The 26,096-nt window shown below is 38.1% G+C and overlaps 1 protein-coding gene across 1 annotated transcript; it reads left to right on the forward strand.

Annotated features, from left to right (window-relative positions):
• The first annotated feature begins 112 nt into the window (after positions 1-112).
• Positions 113-25,868, forward strand: LOC139466685 (very long chain fatty acid elongase 7-like). Its single transcript, XM_071248308.1, has 8 exons — positions 113-201; positions 15,108-15,195; positions 17,259-17,446; positions 18,099-18,182; positions 18,430-18,486; positions 18,727-18,841; positions 19,069-19,196; positions 20,038-25,868. Exons 2-8 carry the CDS (start codon positions 15,138-15,140, stop codon positions 20,305-20,307), a joined length of 900 nt encoding a protein of 299 aa, XP_071104409.1. The 5' UTR covers positions 113-201; positions 15,108-15,137; the 3' UTR covers positions 20,308-25,868.
• Positions 25,869-26,096: the final 228 nt, after the last annotated feature.

Below are 26,096 nucleotides of genomic sequence, written 5' to 3' on the forward strand. Positions count from 1 at the left end.
GACTTCCATTTATCATCAGCCAATGAACATCGCTGTTAACGAATGCATCATTGGAGATACTTTCTTAGGTTAAATCTGATTGGCTCTTACCGGAGGAAGTGTCCGGTGAATCCCAGACTGGAGAAGTGACCCCTAACCTCGTGTAAATCAACACATTTCAGTATCCAGGCACCGCATCAACCCTGATTGTTCATCGTTGCTGTAAGTACTTTTTGTATATAATAATTAGTCTTTAAAAACTAATGTTGCCATATGTGGTTATTACTTTATCGTAAATAGTTAATTGAAAACTCCAGGCGCTGTATCTGCAAAGGTCATTTTGCACATGACTTTAATACATGATGATCGATTTACGGTTCCACCCTGTTAATAGGACAATCCAGCGGTTATGCCATTACTAGTAAAACTTTTTTTTGTAAAAGTGTGAATGTAGTTCAAAACGTATGCCATACACCATTCCAAGTTGCCTTAAACACATCAACTAGCTGTGTTATTACCACCGTCAGAATGATGAACCCTCTGCCATAGAGGATGAGGAAAAGCATTCACCCGACTAGATAGGCCTGGTGGTACGAGTCTAAAGTCCAACGCATGATAGCTCTTATACGTCAGCTTTTATCCATTCTTTGCGTTATGCATTCAAGGGGAATTTCTCAGTCACCATCTCTGATCTGGTGACATACATCTCATTTAAATACCTCAGTTGTAAGGAAATACTCTAGTGCAGTGGTCATCAGCGAAAAGGGATATTGGTAAGAACCTATTTTGTATGTTGCTATCCTTGCATGAAACCTTTGCTTTAATTAGCGAATTCTTGTCAAATTACATACAAGCAACTGGGCCTTTTATTATAAAATATATTAATAGTTTATTTGAAATGAAAAAGTCTTCATTTTATCAAACATTGTTAAACATATCCAGATAAGCTTTAACATTTTATCAAAAGTTGTATTTTCATATTATATTGCCCATGCTGACAGATCCAGGTGAAGTACATTATGTTCATGTGAAAAAATATCCATCATATGCATGGTAAAATATGACATGAATAAAGATATGTAAATTCTCTGTCTGATATGTTTGTAAAATATCTCTTTCTATCAGCATATTAATGACAGTAGTTTTGAAGTGACTTGAAAATATATTCATAGCCTTGGTTTAGCAGGAACTTTCCCTTTTTATTGTCACTGACCAATGTTAGCATACAACTATGTTTTCAAGCATTTGTAATGAAATGGGTTTTTTTGACAGCTATTCAACAAGTTGCATGCTCAGATGTCAATGGGATTTATTAGAACAACAATGTCCACTAATCAATGCTAATTAGGCAATTGTGTGAGATAGAAGTGATTAGTGGGGGTATTATTAATGTCACATGGATTACCTGAGCTAATGAGTTGTATTGTTACCTACACAGGGAGGGGATATACAGTATCTCACAAAGGAGCATTTAATAATGGAAAGAGCAAAATCTGTTTAGGGTATACATGTTTGATCATATCAATGTTAAATGTTTATTCCAGAATGTTACTATGTTTATCAAGTTTGTAGACATCTTGGAAGTACAGAAAATTCACCTGTACTAAGGGAATCTGAAGTATATATATATATGTGCTAACAGAATTAACATCAATAATTCAAGGGTTTGTGCACACTACATATCTCCAGTCTGAAGCCTACTATTCTTCACATTGCTTCAATATGAGGAACAGTGGGAATTGAAAAGAATTCAGCAGAGAGTGCATCTTCCCAAGGCAAGGGAGTAAACCGACCATAATAGTCTAGTTTCCATCCTTGCATAGTCCAGTCAAAATCAGGCAACGAACTAAACATCCGGTTCATAAACAACCTGCAACATGCAGATTTCAATCAACTGAAGGATTTGCAGAGCTTGTGGACCGTCAACTGGGCATTGACAGATATTTCCAAATCTTTTCATGTTTTTGATCAAGGTGCTGAAATGATTTGATGGACTTAAAGGGGCAAGACCCTTTTTAGTACAATATAGACCTTGATTACGAAGCAGATCATCTTGACTGGGTACCGCCATTTTGTTTAAAGCAAATGCAAGTGATGTGAGGAGAGGTGAAATGGGGTTTAACATCGTGTGTGTGTGTGTGTGTGTGTGTGTGTGTGTGTGTGTGTGTGTGTGTGTGTGTGTGTGTGTGTGTGTGTGTGTGTGTGTGTGTGTGTGTGTGGTGGGAGTGCGAGCTGAGCAGTCCTTGGTTTAGCCCCTTAATGTCGAGCACCAAACAGGGTAACAATAAGTACCATCTTTCAAAACGTTTTTTGGTATGACGCGGCTGGGATTGATCCCCAGACCTTCCGCTCTCCCAGGCGGATGCTCTATGGAGGCGATCCCGTAAATGATGTGAGAGGTGGAATCTGATTAGTCAATAGGACGGACATAGAAGGGACATAACTCGTAATGGTAACTGGTGGAGCTACGATCTAGCCATGAAATTCCAGCATTGTTCGGCAAGGATGGAAACTGGACTTTTGTAGTCAGTTAACTCCCTTGCCTCAGGAAGATGCTCAGAGTGAGGCTTATTTGACTAGAATGAGTTCTTCAGGCTCTCATTGCAAATAGCTACGATCTAGCCATGAAATTCCAGCATTGTTCGGCAAGGATGGAAACTGGACTTTTGTAGTCAGTTAACTCCCTTGCCTCAGGAAGATGCTCAGAGTGAGGCTTATTTGACTAGAATGAGTTCTTCAGGCTCTCATTGCTTGAGTAACATCGACATGTGTCACTACTACCCACTTTTCGGCCATATGTTTTCTTGAGTGATGGAGGAACATAGTGTATACAAACCTGAGAATTATTGACAATGAAGTGACAATAATGACTGCTTAAAGTCCTATTCATAAAGACTGTACCATAGCCTCCATGTTGGGTAGTGACAGTGAACACTGTAGTAACAGTAACCCATAATTTAGAATGAAATTATAATTTGTACCAAGCCCGAAGTAATCATAAGTAAGGCTTGATCTATGGAGATCAGCACAGATTATATGTTTTATAGATTGTAGACAAATGGTAGAAAAATTATGTTTTGAATTTGAAAAATAAGTTTAATCAAACTGATCTTCGAATAAAACCAAAACACAGATATCCCCAAATGAAGCTGTGTTATTTGTCAACAGTAATGTGGAGTGAACAGCTCACAAGCAGAGTAACAAGTTTGTTCAAAGGTTAATTGAAAAGCAAAATAGTGAAATCTTTGTTGCGGACATGACGTATGTGATAGAGGTATAGCCACAAAAACCTTTGGACAATTGAGCTAATTGTTTTCCTGTGGCAAGTCAGTAAAATGAGCAGGGGTCTGTGATCTTTTTGGAAAATGGACAAACTGGAGGAATGTGCATTGATCAAGTACTTGCCGAAAAATGCCTGAAACACCAAAAGCCACCATGAAGATATGAGTCATATTGCTAGTTCAGTAGGCATTTCACAGGAGAGAGTACAGTTCATTATCACAGAAACTTTGTCAATGAAGAAAGTGTTTGCTCATTCGGTTCCAAAGCTTCTAACATCAGGCACAGCATGTCTCATGATAATCTAGCTCTGTTTGAAGCTGATCAAGAAAGGTTCATGCAACGATTTGTGACCATGTATGAAACCTGGGTTGACCACTTCTAGTCTTAGTCCTAACACAATCAAAACAGTGGAAGCCAGACAATAACGGCAAGGTCATGGTGACATCTGCTAGATTCACCTGTGAATCACCCACGAGCTTGAGCAACTGTTGGCATATGATGCAAAAACGTAATTAATAATAAGAGTTGAAAGGCCGTTTCCAGCAATGCTTAAAAGTTTAAGTATGTATGAAACTTTATGAACGGCAAGGTCATGGTGACATTTGCTAGATTCCCCTGCAAATCACACACAAGCTTGAGCAACTGTTGGCATATGATGCAAAAACGTAATTAATAATAAGAGTTGAAAGGTCGTTTCCAGCAATGCTTAAAAGTTTAAGTATGTATCACACTTTATATTAAAAGGGAAGCAAGTGTATGCTACTGGAAATTAAGCGCTTAGCTTGCAACATTTAATACATGGTGATATGCATGCTCAGAGAAAAAGACAGGAAACAATTACATTCGTATTAGGTTACAACATACTGTGAATAAATGTATATTAATTTGCAAGTTAGCCACACAAGTCTGCTGTCCACTGTTCCAAGAATACTTCATATTGTGTATCAACATATTCAAACAATCTCATGAGTCTGGGCATACACAATCTCACTTAAACAGATCTTAGTTCTCGCTACCTCAAAACAGAGATCTGAGGACATCCCGTTACGGGTAAAGCCAGAACAACCTTTTGTGAACTTTGACTAACCAATGAATTGACTAATAAGAAGGCGGTATTAGCCAATCAGAAAGCAGCTGTCTTGAGTTATGCATCACTAGTTTCGACCAGGCAACTTCCCTTTCAGACTAGGCTTTGAAAAATTTGTTGAAAAAGTTGAGTGAAAAATTTGAAAAAGGAACAAAAGATCATTCTGGAAAGTCTAATAGATGGCCAAGATTGTATGGCAGTACTTCTCATGTGCTATGCTAGATTCCATTCAGATGTTTATCCCATTGATGCAAGAGATAGGACGATGATTTTGACTAATTAAATTTTACAGCCCATAACTGTTGTTCGGAATACCCTGTGTTATCCTTTTCGAGGTTGCATCATTAGAAAATACATTCCGACTGTTGAGTATGAATAGGCTGACACCTACATAGTCCAATTGAGTTTAACAGAATAATACTTCAGACACGTCAAAAGTTGAAAGGTATGAATTTAATACCATACAACGGTCCACCTTTAGAATTCACAAAATTATCGTAGGGCTAAGACTATCACAACTCACATACTTAAACGTAGACTAACGAATGTCGTTGCGCTACAATACGATCGCCTTGTGGAATGGGCCTTGCACCTCAAAGTTTACAATAACGTCACAATACCCGATGACGTAATTTGTGGAATTTTGTTGCAAGATCCATCGGCGAAACAATGCCATGTGACGTCAGCCTAGCAACAAGGTTGCTGGGGGTCATCGAGTGTGCATAAGCTCCCATCAGTGATTTATCAACTCCACACGCAATGTCGTTGAATAAGCCAAGGGATGTTGAGAGCTTTCAATATTTGTTCGTGAAACGTGTTCAGAGAGTACATAAGCAGGTGTTTTGGTATTACACAATGTGTAACACAGCTGTATGTTTATTAAACGGGTGATCTTTTCACCGGCAAGTAATAAAACAGATATTAATTGCCAATGTCGTTCACCAAGTCATGTTTGCATGGCCAATGTCAAAGACATAATTCATAAAAAATGTTTTATATCATGATGTATGTATATTTACAGTTACTACATCTATGGGGTTACATTGATATCTGGGGTATTTTGTAACCCTGTTGTATTTGCATGAACATAAGTGATATTGTACCAAAGGTATCTCCAATGAAACCTCTGGAATATATGTGTCCTATCTCAGATTCCCAGCCTTGCTCCTTGGAAAAAGGTTGGCTTCTAACAATAAAAGGACTTAAGTGGTCTGCCTTTTACCAGTCATGCCAGGATGTGGCGATTATGGGTTTAAACCCCAAATGTGCCCTGATTATGAGCCCTGGCTTGTCAGCACCATATCTGTATAAGAGTTTACCCATAGGTTTCCCAGAAGCTGTTGATATCCACAGCATATCACTTCACCCCCATTCATCTGACATGCTGTGATATAACTTAAATGATGTTCCAGACAGGCTAAACCCAGCTCACTCATACATGACTACCGAGTATTGAGGGTGGTTCTCATGGGTGGGTGCACTCACTGTTAACTTCTAAAGTTTCAGTGTTGTAATCAAATAAAAATTATGAGTTGGGTTAAAGATGTTAAATAGACATTTAGCATTAGCCATGATAACTATATTTGTTGTTTATTGCATTATTTTAGTATTATATCTTCGTGTTTTCAGCAGACATGCAATGCGGGAGTAGCTTGAAGCGTTAAAGGGGCACTGATCTAAAGCAATTCCCCGGGTCTGGTTGTTGCCTTTGTTATTTCCCCGTGAGTACCCGGATGATACGCAACGCAAATGAGCGTGATCAGAGTCTGGGCTACCGTCTGCAAGGACAGCTAAATAAACTCTCAGGCAATGTTTGTTTTACGCATTTTTGAACACTGATTGGTTAACTGTGATCTATAAAGATTTTGACAAAGGGCGCATGTTAATTAATTTCTTCAGCTTAAACAAACAGACAAAAAGAATGGCGGAGCTCATCGGATGTCATCATTTGGAAATACCCAAGATGGTTATAGATTAATAATAAAAAAAAAGTATCCATGCAGTGAAAGCATTTTCGGATTTCGGATTGTGTCGATAATACGATTACTACTCCCTTGTTGTCATCCACGTTTTCTGGTATAACCCTACACATTTTTATTTGTCGTCATTCACTTGATGCTCAGTTAATGAATTTATTACAGGTACAATTAGTGGTAGCACCACTTAGATTACCTGACAAAGGTTCTCATTTAGCATTTATTGTGTCTGAGGTAATTATTCAATCTAAATCCAGGTTTGAAGTGAGGTGAAATGTGTGTTATGAAATATACACGTAGCAGCCCAGCAAGAGATGAATGATCAGTTGATTTACTTTTTTTTTAAATCAACGGATCGTTCCTAGTCATCAAAGGATAAACAGAAAATACATTGATTGATTAATCACTATTATCTTGCACAGTGGATATGTCAAAAGTGAGTGTTTACATGTCTAGGTTTACTAAAACAAAGGGAATACACATATATCATGGCGTGAAGTGCCGATATAAAAACAACATACTTTGTTCAAAGGGTTAACTGATAATACGTTGATTGATTGCTCATTGTTATCTATCACTCAATGGATTTTTTAGGAACCGTGGACGTTATGAAAATAGTTGTCACGTGGGCTTTCTCAGCCGACCCTTGAGACTTGACACCTATGTGAAACACCTGAAACAATCTAAGTGATCAGTTGAGAAACGAACACAGGTTATAATATCCCGAAACGATATATATCTTTTAAAATATTTGATAGTTACAGAGACACGTCACATTGAATAAGTTTCTTTGTACAGCTGCAAACGAGTGGCATATTGTTCCTTTGTGTGGATATTCACGAATACATTCCTCGAACAAGGAAGCTGCCTAAAATTAAACATAGAACATTGGTAGGTTGTAATTATGATATTTGCATTTTGTTTTCCTTCATTTGCAGTAGCATTGAGCCGATTCGTTCTTGTTCCTCTACGTCTTGGTTGGGAAATTCTTCAATGCGCGATGGACGTTGTTTTCACAAGTCTTTGACTTTGTAAGCGTGTATATATTACCGTCAATTTGTAAAATGTGATCCTCTCAGGCAATTTATAAAATGTGTAAATATTTCAGTCATTTTGACTGAAAAATCTGTCCAGATTGACTAAAATTGATTAAGACGATCAAAAGGGCCTAAAAACATCACAACAGATTATTATGAAGGATTAGAAGCCAAACAACATAGAAATGTACTTTTCAACGTAACATTTTCAATCTCTTGGTGATGACATTAAACATCAACATGTTTGGAATTCATTATCATAATGATACAGATGGAAATGTTTTTCAGTCAATTTGTAAAATAACTGAATATTTAGGCGTTTAATAAATTTGAAAATGTTACACATTTTGACAGTAAAAAAATATACACACTATAAAGAAAGCAATGCTCAGGTGAAATATTTACTTTGTGTTGCAAGTCAAAATAGTGTAAACGAGAATCGCAAAATTATCAAGAAAGTGACTTATCAAAACTTTGTCACCATTACCGATGCTACCCACAAAGATACCTACATTTCCTTATTATCTCGAAAACTGTATTTCATTTTGTTGATCAATGTGATCATACGCCCTTATTGCTACCCATAAAAGTGACTAATGCGCTTACGAATGGCGCAGCACAGGTCGCGAACTAGTCTAGATTTCTGCTCTACATCTGGGTACTCACTGGGGAAAAACAATAACAAAGGCAACAACCAGTCCCGGGGAATTGCTTTAGATCAGTGCCCCTTTAACAGTTTACTGGTGAACCATATGAGCAGGGCACGATAGTTTTGAAATTAACTGTTAAAAACACATTCATTCACCAGGACTAAATGCATGGTAGATGTACCTCCTAAAAGTTTTACTGTGACCTATAACATTAGGGGTCAAAAGGACCCCAATCACTACTTTCAAGAGTCCTTATGGGAAATGTGTGGGTTCTGTAAAGTAATGAAATGGTCTAGTGTACTATAAGATTTAATAATACTTTTATTACATAAACTTTATATTTCTTGTCAAAATTTTGGTACAGTGAATAATACTGTGAGTCCTGATGGACACAATATATATCTTTTCCTGGGTATGTTCTATACATTGGTGCGTACTGGACACACATTTCCGCGTCACTTTAAACCCAGGTCTACCTTGCCATTATTTATGTTAATACCAGATAAGAATATCAATTTTGTTTCAACATGCTCAGATAAGCTTCCTACAATATTTTGAGGTGGTGTCAACTAAGGTTATCCAATGTCTGAGTGCAAACACTTGCATGCACACTGGTACTGGAGCTGATCTAGGGAGCACCTGCAGGGTCAGAGATAAGCTGTGTGCTAGTGTTTGTTTGAAATATGTAACAAAAATCACCATAACCTATTTTGTTTTGTGTTGTTTGTATACATGTAACTTTGAAATAATTAAAAGACAACATAATAACAACTATAACAACTTAACCAAGATAACAACGTTATTACCTTTAACCATATAGCCTTTATAGATCTTTATTTATATGATCAAACACAGGAAGCCACCTAGTGTATACTCACATCTTATCATTCACATTTGGTATCGATTGTTTTCTTTGGGTATTCAACATGTTCAATACTTTTATATACAAAGTCCAATGTTTGGGGTATTTTGAACCAAATGAGACCTTTAAAAAGAAACTATCCTGCTTAAAACTAACATCAGCAATATCTGCACTTGTGAATTATTGGTGATGTAGCTGAACATTCTTTTAAAGATCTTCTCATTTGGTTTATATAGAATAATAAACGAGCTCCCGTGTAATACCAATTTTATGAAACGAGTGAATAGTTCTTGTATCTGACTAGCGAAAGCGAGTCCGATACCACAACTATTCACAAGTTTCATAAAATTGGTTTTACACGGGAGCGAGTTTAGTATTTTATTTATTACTGGCCATTTATAACGTTTTTAGAATTATACTGCTGAATGTGAATAGGCTGACACCTACACGATCCACGGCATAATCCAACTGAGTTAACACAGTAATACTTCAAATACGTCAAAAGTTGAAACGTATGAATTTAATACCATCCAACGGTCCACCTTTAGAATTCAGGGGTCCGTTCCACAAAATTAGCGTAGCGTTAAGGTTATCGCAACTCATATACTTTACTTTAGACCAACGACTGTCGTTGCGCTACCGTACGATCGCCTTGTGGAACGGGGCCTTGCACCTCAAAGTTTACAATAACGTCACAATAACCGATGACGTAATTTGTGGAATTTTGTTGCAAGATCCTACGGCGAAACAATGCCATGTGACATCAACCAAGCAACAAGGTTGCTGGGGTCATCGAGTGTGCATAAGCTCCTCTCAGTGATCTATCATCTCCACACGCAATGTCGATGAATAAGCCAAGGGATGTTGAGAGCTTTCAATATTTGTTCATGAAACGTGTTCCGAGAGTACATAAGCACGCATTTTGGTATTACACAATGTGTAATACAGCTGTATGTTTATTAAACGGGTGATCTCTTCACGGGCAAGTAATAAAAGTTTATACCCAACAGACTGTACCCAAGAGAGTAGAAAAGTATTAAACATGTTGAATACCCACCCAGGGAACAATACCCAGTGTGATGATAACTAGGGGTGACAATTGGTCTGGAAATCACTATTGTGATAACTATCGATAGTTTTCAGTGTATCTTTTTTAGATGGATTTTAGAGTTGAATCAAACCTTGGAACTGAAGTTTCCTTTGAATAACCATAACAACAAATAAAAAGTAAAGTTTGAGATATGACCGATTTGTTTCTTCTTTACCCTAATAATTTAAGAAAAAGAAACTTCCACATTACCACGTGTAAATTACTACCACTCATTATCGAAAGAAAAACAAATTTGAACAGCATTGCATGTATTTTATTGATATGGTAAATACAATCAAAACTATCAATATTCCTACCTGAAATCGATACTATTGATCGGAAACTGATTTAACAATCGACTTATTGACTTTAAGTGCTTACCAATAGCAATATATCAATATTTTGATTTATCGTGACACCCCTAATGATGACATGTGAGTTAGTATTCGAAGGCTCAAAACATTATCTGGAGCCATGAAGTGTGTTGAGCAGTAAACAATGTGATTATTGGGGATCCATATTTTGGGGATGTCTGCACAATTGGAGGTTACCATGGTTACTGATTATCCATGCAGAATCATAGCTTCATAAACTTGATAGACATGGTCTTATGAAATATCACAATTTTGGGATACGATTTGTCATAACGATGCATAATTTGCCTGACCAAAAAACACGTATTAACAGTTGTAAAGGGTTGAGAGAGTTTAAGCTAAGTTTCTCATGTGCCAGAGCTCCAGATAAGCTTTTGGTGTTGTGGGTATTTTACCCATGCTTTTTAAAATCATTGGGTATCAGTAATTCTATCTGGGTATTCAAATTTCTAGTTTTTACACATGTGGGTATTTAAGTTAAATATTTAAAACCACTATACATCTAGTCCCTGCAAACTGGTGTCGTGTGGGTTCGAGAGCTTTAAACTAAAAAAATACCACGATACTTCCACAAGAAAGTGTGATGGCAAATGATCATGATGTAACTGTCTTCTTGGAGTTTGGCAAGGTTGACGGAATGCCCGTTTATAATTTCAACATAAGTTGCTGATTTGCTAATCGAATATGCAGGGTTACTTCACAATATTTTGATGATACGCACAAGTTATATTTTTGTAACGTATCTGTAATGTTCGTTGCGTATTTGACACGATTTTATTTTTCTGCGTATTTCTGCATTTCTGATGCATATTTTACACAGATATGCAGCTTATCTGGAGCTCTGTGTGCATTTAATGTATATATGGCTCAGGTTTTTCAGTTATTGCATTGAGGACAGATTTTATCCGTAATTCCTCTTGGCTTGTTGGTTAATCTGTAATTATTAAGCTAATAGTCAGGAATTGAAGTACGGAGTTCACTGCACCCTCGTGGAAACATGGCCACGATGGTGAACACTGGCAAGGATTTGCAAGATCCCTTACTGTGCACATCAGGAAGCAAAATGTGGCTGTATAATTGAGTTAGCATGATTAGACAATTAGAACAAGCCTAAGTTAACTGGTCACGTGAATTAAACTTTTACCTGATATGAAAACACCCTGTTGTTAGCTGGAACACATAGAACATGGAGAATTTCTCGCAAAAAATGCACAGATTAAGTTTTACAGTACATATTGGGTAGAGCTGGGTATTGCCTGGTATCTTGCAATACAATAGGTATCATGATACAGACTGACAATAACACTGGAATCACAATACACCAACAAATCGGAAAAAATGATGAAATTACTGAAATATAACTCTAAAACATCTTGATTTCATACATTTACTTATTGTCATCTCAAAAACAAAAACTTCTTAAGAAAAGTCAGAGCTCCAGATAAGCTTTTGGTGTTGTGGGTATTTTACCCATGCATTTTAAAATCACTGGGTATCAGTAATTCTATCTGGGGATTCAAATTTCTGTTACCCACTAGTTTTTACACATGTGGGTATTTAAGTTAAACATACACTATAAATACACTATTCATCTAGTCCCTGCAAACTGGTGTCGTGTGGGTTCGAGAGCTTTATAGGACTAAAAAATACCACGATACTTCCACAAGAAAGTGTGATGGCAAATGATCGTGAGTTTGGCAAGGTTGACGGAATGCCCGTTTATAATTTCAAAATAATTTGCTGATTTGCTAATTGAATACGCAGGGTAACTTCACAATATTTTGATGATACGCACAAGTTTTATTTTTGTAACGTATCTGTAATGTTCGTTGCGTATTTGATACGCTTAGATTTTATTTTACTGCGTATTTCTGCATTTTTGATGCGTATTTTACGCAGATACGCAGCTTATCTGGAGCTCTGAAAGTAATAAGCACAAAACAGTTTTATATGAAAGAATGGTTATGAAATGTAATAGTTTATAGCAGGCACGTCCTCTATCAACACTCTTGTTCTGCCATGCTCACAAGTTGTGTCTGCTCGTCATGAGGAAGACCTGGGTTCATATTTTCCACATGGGTACAATATGTGAAGCCCATTTCTGGTGTCCAATGCGGTGATATTGCTGGAATATTGCACTTACAAGTTGCGCTATTCTACTTCCGCCATTACGGGAGGTAACTCTATCAATTCTATCTGTTCTATTTATGGCGTATCATGATCTCACATACAGACGATTCAAGTATCGTCTGTACAATAGTAAGAATGAAATCGTAGGTATAGGTGAATCATTACAGCCCTAATATCAGCTCTCAGCATGTCTGTCTGTCCGTTTGTCCTCCGTCTGTTTGTTTTCCGTTTGCAGAGCAGAACTTCAAAACTGTTAAATATTTCTTGATGAAACTTTCTATACAGATCAGTCTAGTGCTGAACTGGTGACTTTTGATGATTTGGGATATTGAAAAATAGTGAGCAGTATATTATGTTTTTACTGAACTGAAGGTATCCAATGGTAATAAACCAAATCAGGGGTATAAGTACCCATTTCCAAATTGCAATTTGGGGGGGGGGGGGGTTGGTTGTGTTATGTCATCATCTCCTGATGACTCTTATTTTCAAAGAACTTGCCAGATGTTTCCTGCATGGAATGAATAAATAATCACATTGTTATTGTAATAATATGAATAATACATGTATAGGAAAGAGGCAGATGCTCATGTTACATCCTTTGTGTCAGGACGTCATAAAATTCCAGAGTGATTATATCTTGTGAGAGTTCACATAAGAGAGTCAGAGTGTTGTGGAAAATGAGTGGTACCCTTTGTAATTTCTGGAATTTTTTTTAGGATTCAAAACAAAGTGCCCTTGCCGGGTAGATTGGAACATGTTTGGTTTTTTTGTTTTGGTTTTTTATTTGGTTCATAATTCAGATTTTTTCAGTACTTTTTTTCAAAGGTATTTTAGAATTACCATGTAACAGTGATGTAAAGTTAAGCCTGTTAAGCCTGTTTCTCTGTTTTATTATCAGTGGGATACAAGTCCCCTTGACCAAGCGACCCGTGAAGATCCGGGGTAGAATAGGTCTTCAGCTTCCAATGCCGGCAGTAAAAGGCGACCAACGGAATCGGGTGGTCAGACTCGCTGACTTGGTGGATGCATGTCATCGATCTCAATTGCGTGGATCGATGCTCATAATATCAATCACTTGATTGTCTGGTCCAGACTCGATTATTTACAGATTGTGGTCATATAGCTGGAATATTGCTGAGAGCAGCATAAAACAAACAAACCTTGACCAAGCCATCACATTAGTTAGATATATACATGATAGCGACACTTTTATTCCTGTTTGGGAATTTATTCTAGCAATTGCTGTAGATTTGGGTCGGAATATCAGTCTCTGATCAGATCTAGATAAATCTCTGATTGTACAATGTCCAAAAGCAGTATGTGATATCAGGACTGCAGGTGTTTACTAGACTGTCTACTAGAAAAAGATGTTTTCATGTCCTCGACAAGTCTCATGCATCTCTTTACATGTTCTCTCATATGAATATTTGTATGTATGAAAATATGCTTACGGTATTCGACGTAATAAGCGCTCAGGGCGCTCTCAAAATTAGAAATAGAGGGTTATTAAAATATAATTTTGGTGAGAAAGAAAACAGAGTTATAAGATCGTAAATTTCGTGGTTTTTGCTGACAGCCTGAAATGATACAAAAGAAATGTCTGTGCGTATTATACACGACAGATATATTTTCCAAATTTTAATTATTTTAATTATGGGTGCATGAAACACACGAATGCCTATTATACACGAATAAATAAGTGTACATTGATCAATCGGAAGGGGTGCTAATTGGGATTGTTCACTAGCCAATATATTAGCAAATATCGCCGTGGGCGCTTATTACAGGGGGGCGCTTATTACGTCGAATACGGTATGTATGTTATATAGAATACTAAACGAACTCCTGTGTAATACTATTTGTATACTGTGTTTATCGATAAGATGACACCTTGTGCTGATGTCACCCAAATTTCCTTGTGATAATATAGTGTTATCTTATCTCATTACAGCTGTTTACATACTGTCAGTGTCCGATAATGCTTGCAAGTCAAGCAGCATATGTACACTGTGTTTCCCTGTCACAGGAACAGACATCCCTTGAAGTTACTTGTCAAACCCATTCTTTATGTGTCAATTCTACAATTCCGCGATCATAGAAAGATTTTGTAGAAAATGTGACTTACTGCAGAATTGCAGAAAAATGGGTAATTTGCCTTTATTATCCATCAATTCACTAATTTCCAAGCTTTTCTCATCAAATGTTGCACTTGCATGATGCCTAAACTTTTAATATTGAACAGACCCAAAAGATGGGAATCCTACAATAAAACGAAAATTTTAAATAAATAAATCTCACTTTTAAACATTCTTGTGGTGTTATGACTACATAATGGTGACATGTTAAACCCAAACTGGAATGTCTCAATGCAAGAGACTAATATTTTAAAGAACAAAAATGAGTTTTTTCATATTTTGAGGGGGAAATGTTTATGTTTTGTTATGCTACATGGTGTTCCCAGTTGTATCGGGGGTGTCATGGATCAAGGCGAGTCAAGTACTGGCTAATGTGTTAACGACAGAGGAACAAAGTCCTTATGCTTCATGGTGTACACACATTACTCGGTTGTTCCTTCAACAAGTTCCAGTGCAAGATCTGTCAGTTGTAACATGATATAAATAATTGATTTGTCTTTTGCAGCCGTCCTAAAGTGGTGACCTTGACCTCACCATGGCAGCCTTTACAGCGCTAATGGACAAATATAAATCGGCCACAACCGATCTCAGAGGTGAGAACATCATGGCTTAAACATATAAAGGATATTTAGTGGTGGTTAAAAAATATGCTCAGTGCTCAACAGGCAAGAGTTTTGACAATAGTATGGCCGACCTACTTGTAGATAACCATTTGCCCTATGTGATCTATGGCATGGGGTGGTTGGTGGCGTTCACTGATAACACATAGTTTTTAATATTGCTAACAAAAAGCTATAAACCAATGTCCTTCATTCATTAATAGGATTTTCATATCTCAATATCCTGCAAAATTTGTAGCAAAGGCTCTAAAATGTGTCTCAGATTTATATTACTTACTATACTATATACAAAGTAGCAATTGCTTAAAGAACTGCTTCCATGTATTAATACGGGCGGTCGGGTAGCCTAGTGGTTAAAGCGTTGGCTCGTCACGCCGAAGACCCGGGTTCAATTTCCGACATGGGTACAATGTGTGAAGCCCATTTCTGGTGTCCCCCGCCGTGATATTGCTGGAATATTGCTAAAAGCGGCGTAAAACCATACTCACTCACTCACTCACTCCATGTATTAATACAGTCTTATTGAATTATTTACTGTGTTTATCATGTTTATCATGTTTACTGATAGTTGATTGACAGAACGGGGGCACAGGTGGCCCAGTCGTCTAAGGCGCCGCGATTTGCTGTGCAGGGTTGTGTCCCTTGGGCACGCCAGAAACCTATGATTGTGGGTTCGAATCCCGTTTTCCCCGATTATGTTTCTAGGCTTGTCTGCACCACGTGGTTTCACCGAAGTGGTAAACGTCTGAGACATGCATCACTTCGGGCTTTCCTCCCACATTAAGCTGACATGCCTTGATATAATTGGAATACTGTTAAAAAGGGCGTTAAACCCAACTTACTCACTCACTGATTGACAGAACACATATAAGTCTGATTAAGAGTTACTGTTTAACAACAGTCTCTCTGAACTGTAGCTTGTTATTAATGATACTGAATCTCGTGTAGTGGAGATACTGAGATGGTAACTGATATCTATACTGTAGTAGACGATAACCACTGATATCTATACTGTAGTAGACGATAACCACTGATATCTATACTGTAGTAGACGATAACCACTGATATCTATACTGTAGTAGACGATAACCACTGATATCTATGCTGTAGTAGACGATAACCACTGATATCTATACTGTATTAGATGATAACCACTGATATCTATACTGTAGTAGATGATAACCACTGATATCTATGCTGTAGTAGACGATAACCACTGATATCTATACTGTAGTAGACGATAACCACTGATATCTATGCTGTAGTAGACGATAACCATTGATATCTATACTGTAGTAGACGATAACCACTGATATCTATGCTGTAGTAGACGATAACCACTGATATAAATGATGTAGTAGACGATAACCACTGATATCTATACTGTAGTAGACGATAACCACTGATATCTTTGCTGTATTAGATGATAACCACTGATATCTATACTGTAGTAGACGATAACCACTGATATCTATGCTGTAGTAGACGATAACCACTGATATCTATACTGTAGTAGACGATAATCACTGATATCTATACTGTAGTAGACGATAACCACTGATATAAATGCTGTAGTAGACGATAACCACTGATATCTATGCTGTAGTAGATGATAACCACTGTTATCTATGCTGTAGTAGACTATAACCACTGATATCTATACTGTATTAGATGATAACCACTGATATCTTTGCTGTATTAGATGATAACCACTGATATCTATACTGTAGTAGACGATAACCACTGATATCTTTGCTGTATTAGATGATAACCACTGATGTTATGCTGTAGTAGATAATAACCACTGATATCTATGCTGTAGTAGACGATAACCACTGATGTTATGCTGTAGATGATAACCACTGATATCTATGCTGTAGTAGATGATAACCACTGATGTTATGCTGGAGTAGATGATAACCACTGATATCTATGCTGTAGTAGATGATAACCACTGATGTTATGCTGTATCAGACGATAACCATTGATATTATGCTGTAGTAGATGGTAATTATGGTTACTGATATTTTATGTAGACCTCCGGACTGATGGATGGTTTCTGATGGAGTCTGTGTGGCCGACAGTGGCTACAGTTTTAGTGTATCTTGTCATTGTCACCTGGGGTCCCCGATTGATGTCCAATCGACCAGCCTTCCAGCTCAACAACGTCCTTGTCGCATACAACTTCTGTCTCATGCTGCTGTCAATGTACATGGTCTTTGAGGTAATCCACCCTTGTTTCGTTAATGTTGTACACTGCATTACATTTATCAGGTATATGGGTTGCCTAGCCGTCTAAGGATGTGCTGAGTTGCAGCCCTTAGCTGTTTCAGGATCCAATGATCACAAGTTTGAATCCAAGATTCACTTCCATTATCGTGATTTATGATCCTTGGTCACATCCATGCTCATGGGTTCAAGTGGTAAACATCTGGGCCACATTTGGTGTCCTCCCACATTAAGCTGACACGCTGTGATGTCACTGAGCTATTGTTCAAAGCAGGATTAAGCCCAACCCAAATAGATACAGCATCCTTGATACCAGTAAGTCCACCATACTCAACAATGGCTGGACCCTCTTCCACAAAGCAACTTTGGCGCAAGGACGATTATAGCTCCCATACTTCAACCTTGACCTACAACAGTCCCAACCCGTATAGGTTGCTTTGTGAATTAGGGCCCTGGCCCTAAATGTCTAATTCGGGAATAAGCTAGGGCTAACAGACTAAAATAATTCAACATGATCAAGGTTTGCGGAGAAAGTCAGCTGTTATCTTCAATGTGAGCCAAAGACTTATTATTATAGCTTTAACATCATTATGGTAGATTTACCATAATACTCAGCTGATGCCATTTTGTATTGCTGTCCACTTCAGTTTGTGGTCTCTGCATGGCTGCGTCCAGGGTTCAGTCTGGCCTGTCAAGCTGTGGACTATTCCAGTGATCCCATGTCAGTCAGGGTGAGTTGCCACTACTTACTCTTCAGATACACATCAAATGTTGCAATTGGAAAGCCCTCTCTGCGACACTGACTATAGATATTTCCTTCATAAAACATGGTGCCTACCGCACAAACTGGTACTATTTACAAAACAGTAGTTACATTGTTACACTGTACTGATGAAACAAGATGGAGGGGTGATATTTTGTTTATCAATGCACCATTTGTGCTGTTTTATCATTGACTGAGTATGTGCTCTGTTTCAGCTGGCGCATGTGTGTTGGTGGTTTTACTTCTCCAAGCTTATAGAGCTACTAGATACCGTGAGTACTTACTGTTATTCTTGTATTTGGGCGACATACCTAGTTTTTAACTACTAAAAAATGGATGACACTGGTTTGTCCGGCCAATGAAATTATTAGCAGAAAGTCAACATTAGCCTATCAGAAAATAGCTTTCTCAAGCTTTACGAACCTAGTTTCAAAAAGGAGACTTCCATTCCAGACTATGCTTTGAGAAATATTTTTACAAAGTTCTTGATTCAAATTGTGTGATTTCTGCAGGTGTTCTTCGTTCTGCGGAAGAAAGGTAGCCAGATCTCATTCCTCCATGTGTACCATCACTCTACAATGCCCATACTCTGGTGGGCAGGGGTCAAATTCGTCGCAGGAGGTGAAGGTCAGTGTCACAATGTCAATGCCAAACAATGGATTTTATTTTATGTGATCTCTTAAGCTAAATTATGTGTCAGCATTCACCGTAAACTGTTTGTGGTTAGAAGAAACATTTTGGCTGTTGTTTTTTACATTGGCCATCAGTAACATTCTTTCATTTGGATTTTGAACCTTTTTATTGTCTGAAATGGTAAAATGATGATGAGTGTAATGAAAATTTGTGTGTTGCAGGTTACTTCTCCGCCAGCATCAACAGCTTCGTCCACGTCCTGATGTACCTGTACTACCTCCTGTCTGCGATGGGGCCCAGCATGAGGAAGTACCTCTGGTGGAAGAAGTACATGACCTCCATACAGCTGGTGAGTAGTCACAGCCGACACCTGGTGGTAGGGTAGTCTGGCCATTTGATACTCTGCTTGGTAGTCACAGCCGACACCTGGTGTTTGGGGAGTCTGGCCATTTGATACTCTGCTTGGTAGTCACAGCCGACACCTGGTGTTTGGGGAGTCTGGCCATTTGATACTCTGCTTAGTAGTCACAACCGTAGTCACAACCGACACCTGGTGGTTGGGGAGTCTGGCCATTTGATACTCTGCTTAGTAGTCACAACCAACACCTGGTATTAGGAGAGTCTTGCCATTTGATACTCTGCTTAGTAGTCACAACCGACACTTGGCGTTAGGGGAGTCTGGCCATTTGATACTCTGCTTAGTAGTCACAACCAACACTTGGCGTGAGGGAAGTCTGGCCATTTGATACTCTGCTTAGTAGTCACAACCAACACCTGGTGTTAAGGCGAGCCTTGCCATTTGATACTCTGCTTAGTTGTCATAACCGTAGTCACAACCGACACCTGGTGGTTGGGGAGTCTGGCCATTTGATACTCTGCTTAGTAGTCACAACCAACACCTGGTATTAGGCGAGTCTTGCCATTTGATAATCTGCTTAGTAGTCACAACCGACACCTGGTGTTAAGTGAGTCTTGCCATTTGATAGTCTACTTGGTTGTATTCAAGATTGACACCTGGTGTTTAGGCAAGTCTGGCCATTTGATACTCAGTTTGGTAGTCACGAGATGAGAGAAACCTGATATTTCACTCGACACTGGAAATTTTTACCTTGAATATTACTTCCCCTGGAAAGAATCTGGAGGGTGGATAAATACCCTGTTACATGCTTCTCCTCCTCCTCCTCCCACAGGTGCAGTTCTGGGCCATCCTCATCCACACCAGCTACTCCATTTACCTTAACTGCGGCTACCCCCTCGGCTACAACATCGGCTTCCTCTCCTACATGATCTCACACATCGTCCTGTTCTCCAACTTCTACTACCAGGCCTACATCAATAAGTCCCATCATTCTGCCCCACTGAAGAACGGTAGCGCCAAGACCAAGCACCAGAATGGAGTCATGAACGGCACCGTTAAAAGCGGAGTCACAAACGGCAAACTGCGGAAGCGGATAGAATGATGAAGGGCCAGAGTAGTTCTTAGTGATGTTTGTGTAACTGAATATCAGATATAACTGACTGACACTCATGTCAACTGACAATCATCATGCCAATAGTGCTTACAACATTCATTATACATCACTGGTCAGGGCTGCTAGACATGTCAACAGGGCCCCTACCAAGCTCACCTCCTCCAGTGAAGTAGTCTGACAATGTACTTGTGTCACATGCAGTCATGGCTCAATATTACTTCCTCCTCCAAGTGTTCTCACACAGATTGGGACATACTTTATTCAGCATTCAGCATAACATACCCGTGACGGTTTTATCAGTGTACCCACTGCCTTCGCGTTATACGATGATCCTACTGCAGGGAGTTTTTTAAGGGTTTACTTTGTGTCCATGACGCACCTCACCATGAACCTGGTAGTGCAGGCTATACAGGGAATATATGTATGTTGTGCCTGCCATTGATAATGTCTTGTAGATGGGTGTGTGGTATGACTTATGGTGCTCACACTTAGTGTCGGTACATGGAATCTTTGGGTGGATGATATGTATATTACACAAACACATTGTTATGTACATGGAAATTGGTGGGTAGATATTATTTTATTACACTCACCTATTGTTACAGGCATGGAATAGGTGGGTAGGTGACACACATACACATATATTACACACATACACGCACATGCTCAGGACACACCACACCACACCACACCACACCACATGTGCATGTGGAGAGGTTAGGAAATATTGGTACCATTATCAGATAGGGTGATGTTCGCCAGTGGTGACTTACTACCTGTATGTTGCACCAGCCAATGATATGAACATGTCACTGTGGTATGGGGAGAACTTTGCACTTCATCTTTGTAAAGACATGAGCTTTGGTGCAGTTATTGTTGATATTTGCCACTCAACATTCAATTCTGTTTGTTAATTTATTGTAAATATCCCCATCTGCACTTTCATATTTTCATGAAAATAGCCCATCAATGCAATGAGATACATAGTATAGATAAGTTTATGAGTTTATGTCATAATGCTGATTATTGAGCTGGTTTAATCAATTTGCTGTTATTATTATTGTTTAATTATTGCAATAATTCTGCTGGAAATTATAGCTGGTTTTCGTTATTCCCTCATTTATTGATGATGCTGTAGATTGTAGTGTCTTAGAACAATCAAACCTTAACTAAGTCAAAACTATTGTTGTTCCTGAGCTTATATTGTCATGTACAGAGACTGATTCTGTGTAAAAGCTTGCCAATTGTGTGCATGTTATCAGCAATAAGTATTTAACTACACAACGATGACTCGCCCAACTCCAGTACACTAAATTTGTTGTGTTCTACCATTCCAAACATATTGGTGGTTTTATTTTATTTTGTTCATACATAATTGAGTTGTTATCATGGTTACATTGACTTTTCCTGTCTGCAACAGGGTGAGTTTGGGAACTACCTCGCTGTTACGGCATAATATATATGTCGACATCAGTCATTTGATATACCAATGAACATGATGTCCTTGGGGATATTTAGATATATCCCTGCATATATGAGGATGGTTAACCATACACCTTTTTGAGATTTGTTAATCTGTGTTTTTAATTTCTTTTTGTTACATAAATGAAAGGGACATACACCAACTCAGGACAGGCAACAAGGGATGCCCACTCTTATGTGTGTCCCGTGGTATGTTAACCCAATCACAGGAAAAAGGTTAGAATGAGAATGATAAGATAAGGTCAAGGTTACAGATAGTCAAGAACAAGGTCAAGGTCAGGGTTAGAAAAGTTCAAGTTCACCTTTTGTGACCTTCAGTATGTAAATGTGTCCTACTGTAGCAACATGTTTGACTGGTGTTACTAGCTGCAGTCACACCTGTCAGTGTAACATGTAAACTTAGAGCTACCTCGAGTCCGCAGATGTCACTCAGGGTGGCCATTGTTAGCAACATCGGGTCATATGTGGGCGACAGTAATGAGTGGTTGTTATTTTGATTGTTAACAGTTTTGTGCATCACCATGTAGTACAAATTATTAGAATTCTATTTTACATTTTATTCCTCATGATATTACAATCAAATGTCTTTTCAACCTTTTTATGCACTTTTATATCACAATCACTGAGATTTATATGTTTTTATTTGCATTTCTTTTATTTTCATACTACTCAGATGGTTTGTTTGTTGTACAACTGCCAATGTTTAATAATAACAGTTGTTTTGTACCAGTGAACAATCAAAATTCTAGAGGTTGTTGTGAAATGCATATATTCTGTTTCATTATTGGCATATTTTGTATTGCATAATTGATGAGATTGAACTGAGAAAAGTACCAGTAATTTATGACTGCTTGCAATCAGTGGCATAACAACCCTGTACAAAGTTGTGTAGAGACTGTATTTATTTATGAAGTTAATTTCAGCTTGAGAACAAAATGTGTTTTTTAGCCAGATGTGTGCTACATACATACAACCATGTTGTGGTTCTGTCCACAGTATATATGCAGCCAACAAGAGTCGGTGTGTGTGTGTGTGTGTGTTAGAATGAGAACAGTATATTATTTATATTTTTCCTTCCCACCGAGCTAATTTCAGAAATGAAAATATCTTCCAAGTTGGTCTGTAGAGCATGTGATTTGATAAGTTTTAGTGGATGAAGATGTAGGGTGTGGATCATGGAGACAAATTCAGACTTACAATATTCTCTATCTTTGCCTAATAGTATATCATCATGGGAACTAGGAAGGTAGATGAAGATAGCATTGGAGAGAACTAGCAGTAAACAAAGCTGAGCTGTTAATGGCGGCAGCAAGAACTCTTCATGATAACATAATAGTTGCTATAGTACTGTTCAGACTTCATCAGTTCAGGTAAGGCTTACAGAAAAATGTTTCTGTTTTCTACCATTCAATTTCCTCCAGGCCATGCTGCATCAGCTGCAGTTTCCTCCAGGCCATCGCCTACTTTCACTTTGTATATCAGGACTCAATGATATAAAAAATTCCTCTTGTGTAGTTATGCACATGATTTTAAACTGAAACATTTGGCTAATTGCACAGTGTAAGCCATTTTTTTAAGACTTGACATCAAACACTTGCTCCGAGTTGGTCAGTAGTATTCACCAGCGGTAGGCAGAATCAAAGGGAGATAACAAATACATAATTACATTTAGGTGTATTTGTTCTCTATGGGAAGGTTGTGGTGGGTTGTTCCAGTCAAGAAATGAAACCATTGCCAAGTCATACCAAAGATAATACTCGCAATCCCTTTCTTTTTATTGTAGTTAGTCAAATTAACGTTTCATAAGGAAGTAAATGACGTGTTTTCACTGTCAAACAGTAATACTCGGCATATTTCAATGGCATTATATATTTAGACCTGTATAATGTATGCAGTTCCACTGTAACAGGTTTTGCCAGCATGTATCAGGGAAGCAACTAGATACATGTTTTCTGTTTGTTGAGATTTAACATGGTGCTCATGTGTCCAAGTGCTGTTGTATACCCTTCAGTCAGATTTAGCTTTACATTTGGATTGTTTTTTCTCTGTATTCACAACTTCCGTAGCAACATGAAGCTGTAGTGACAATGATCAGTGGATTCCATATTGCTGTGGCAACAGAAGTCAAGTGCATGTGGAATGAATGCAAGGAGGCTGGAAAGGGGTACTGTGAGATCGGTGCCCACTGCCCAGCTCTGTATCTTGTGATTAATACCTGTGTGTGGTGGAGACATTGTTTTAGTATAATTTTAGTAAACATTAACTGCTAAATTAATATATGTATGTAAGTGAAAATTTGAATTTGGAATTTCAGAGACTTTAAAGAAAATTGTTGGAGCTGACAATTTGCCCAAGCCTGATACCTCTTTAACACAGTGATGACTGACACTTGCTATAAACAATAAATTCTCTTCACTTTGATGACGACCGAGTTTGCTAAGTTGCTTCATCTGCCTTGATGGTAGCAGATCAGGATCCATCAATACCATGTCCTTACAGCTGACTTTATTAGTGGCATAGGTAAAGCTAATCAGTGCAATATTTAGTCATTCAGATTTTACATCAGGCAGCTTGGTCTGCCAAACTTATAAATCTCCATGTTTTGTTGGTGTTACTGTCTACAGTGTATACACAGTATTGTTTGTTCAGAAGTGCCTCCATAGCAGAAATGTAGCTTATAGTTGTGTTGGACACATATCCCTTCACTACAATCATGTACAGCAGAATCTTCTTAATCTGGACTACCGTTTGTAGTGAAATTGTTCTGATGAATAAATTTCCAGATTAACAAATCCTGGAGGTAGAGTACTGATGCTGTATGTATATATAGAAGTTCCTATACCATCATCGAGGAGGCAAGCTTTTAGGCAGTTGTCTCCTGGGAGAAACGGACAAGTTACACATTGTGAAGAAGTCTAGGACATTTCTGTCGCTGATGTTACTATTTTGCCCCTCAATATGTCAGGTGTATGTAAAAAGGAACTACCGTATTAGACGAAATAAGGGCCCAGGGCGCTCTCAAAATTAGAAATAGGGGGCTAGGAGTTGAAAGATAGATATCATGGTTTATGCTGACAGCCTGAAATGTTTATATACAACAGGAATATTTTTCCAGAATTTAATTGCCCATAGTTAAGGGTGCATATAACACATGAGTGCGTATTATATGCGAATAAATACGTCTTGTGTACATTGATCAGTCGGAAGGGGTGCTAATTGGGATTGTTCACTAGCCAATATATCAGCAAATATTGCTGTGGGCGCTTATTAGAGCTGGGCGGCTATTACGTCGAATACGGTATTCCTCAAGATTACATTAAATCAAAATAGCTTCAGCACATAATGCCATTTGTCATTGTCAGAAGTGATCTTAAGTAACTTGACCTGTACATTACCTGTGTAGCTTGAATTAAATGATGTTATTGATAAGTTTCTAATTGATGTGTTTCATGAATGAATTTGCAGTCTTGTGCTTTAGATGTCCTATTTTACAATGATGCTGAGCATTGAACGAATTCCTTGATATTATTTATTCCCATTTAGCACACTGAAATCCCACCTTAAAGTAGCATTTACTAAATTTGTTGTTTGATCTGAATGCATGTAACTGTAAATAAGACAGTGTGGTTACGTTGGGTTAGTTGTGTGACAGTGCTGGAAATGCTTGTTTAGATGGGCGTTCCAATGTACGAGTTCCAATCCTGAAATTACAGAAAGATTATATACCAAGTGATCTGGTAATCTGAGGTTGTTCTGTAATGAAACAGGATGGAAACATAATTTCGATGTTTCTCCCTATATTTAGAGAAAAGGAAATTAAGGAAGTGTTCAAAATGTTTTCAATTTCAATATTATGACAGCATAATTTATCACTGAAAATCAGAGAATGGAAGCTTAATCATTTCTTTGAAATCATTTGCAAACGGCATTGCATTTGCAAGCTGTGTAAGTTATATTGTTTCAGAGCACACAGAGAAGTTCTGCAATGTTTTAACAAACAATGTTTTCAAACTAATTTTCCAATTTATGAGCACATGGTGCCAAATATTGACCATGATCCAATAAAATCCTCACCCAAATAGTGTCTTTTTTTATTAGTTTAGTATTGAGCCTTGTTTTGTGAAATAGTCCTCCCACTAAAGCCTTGGTGGGGCAGCAAAGTCCTGGGTACAATGTGTGAATCCACTGTTGATGGTTTTTCTCTCCCCCCGCCCCCCAATGGCTAGGACAGTGCTACTTACGAACAGGCACCAAAGAAAGTAGCAGGGAGGAGAATGAAAAGAATAAATGACAAA

Source organism: Haliotis cracherodii, unplaced genomic scaffold (assembly GCF_022045235.1).
Source record: "Haliotis cracherodii isolate W230 unplaced genomic scaffold, xgHalCrac1.p SCAF_19, whole genome shotgun sequence".
NCBI lineage: Eukaryota > Metazoa > Mollusca > Gastropoda > Lepetellida > Haliotidae > Haliotis > Haliotis cracherodii.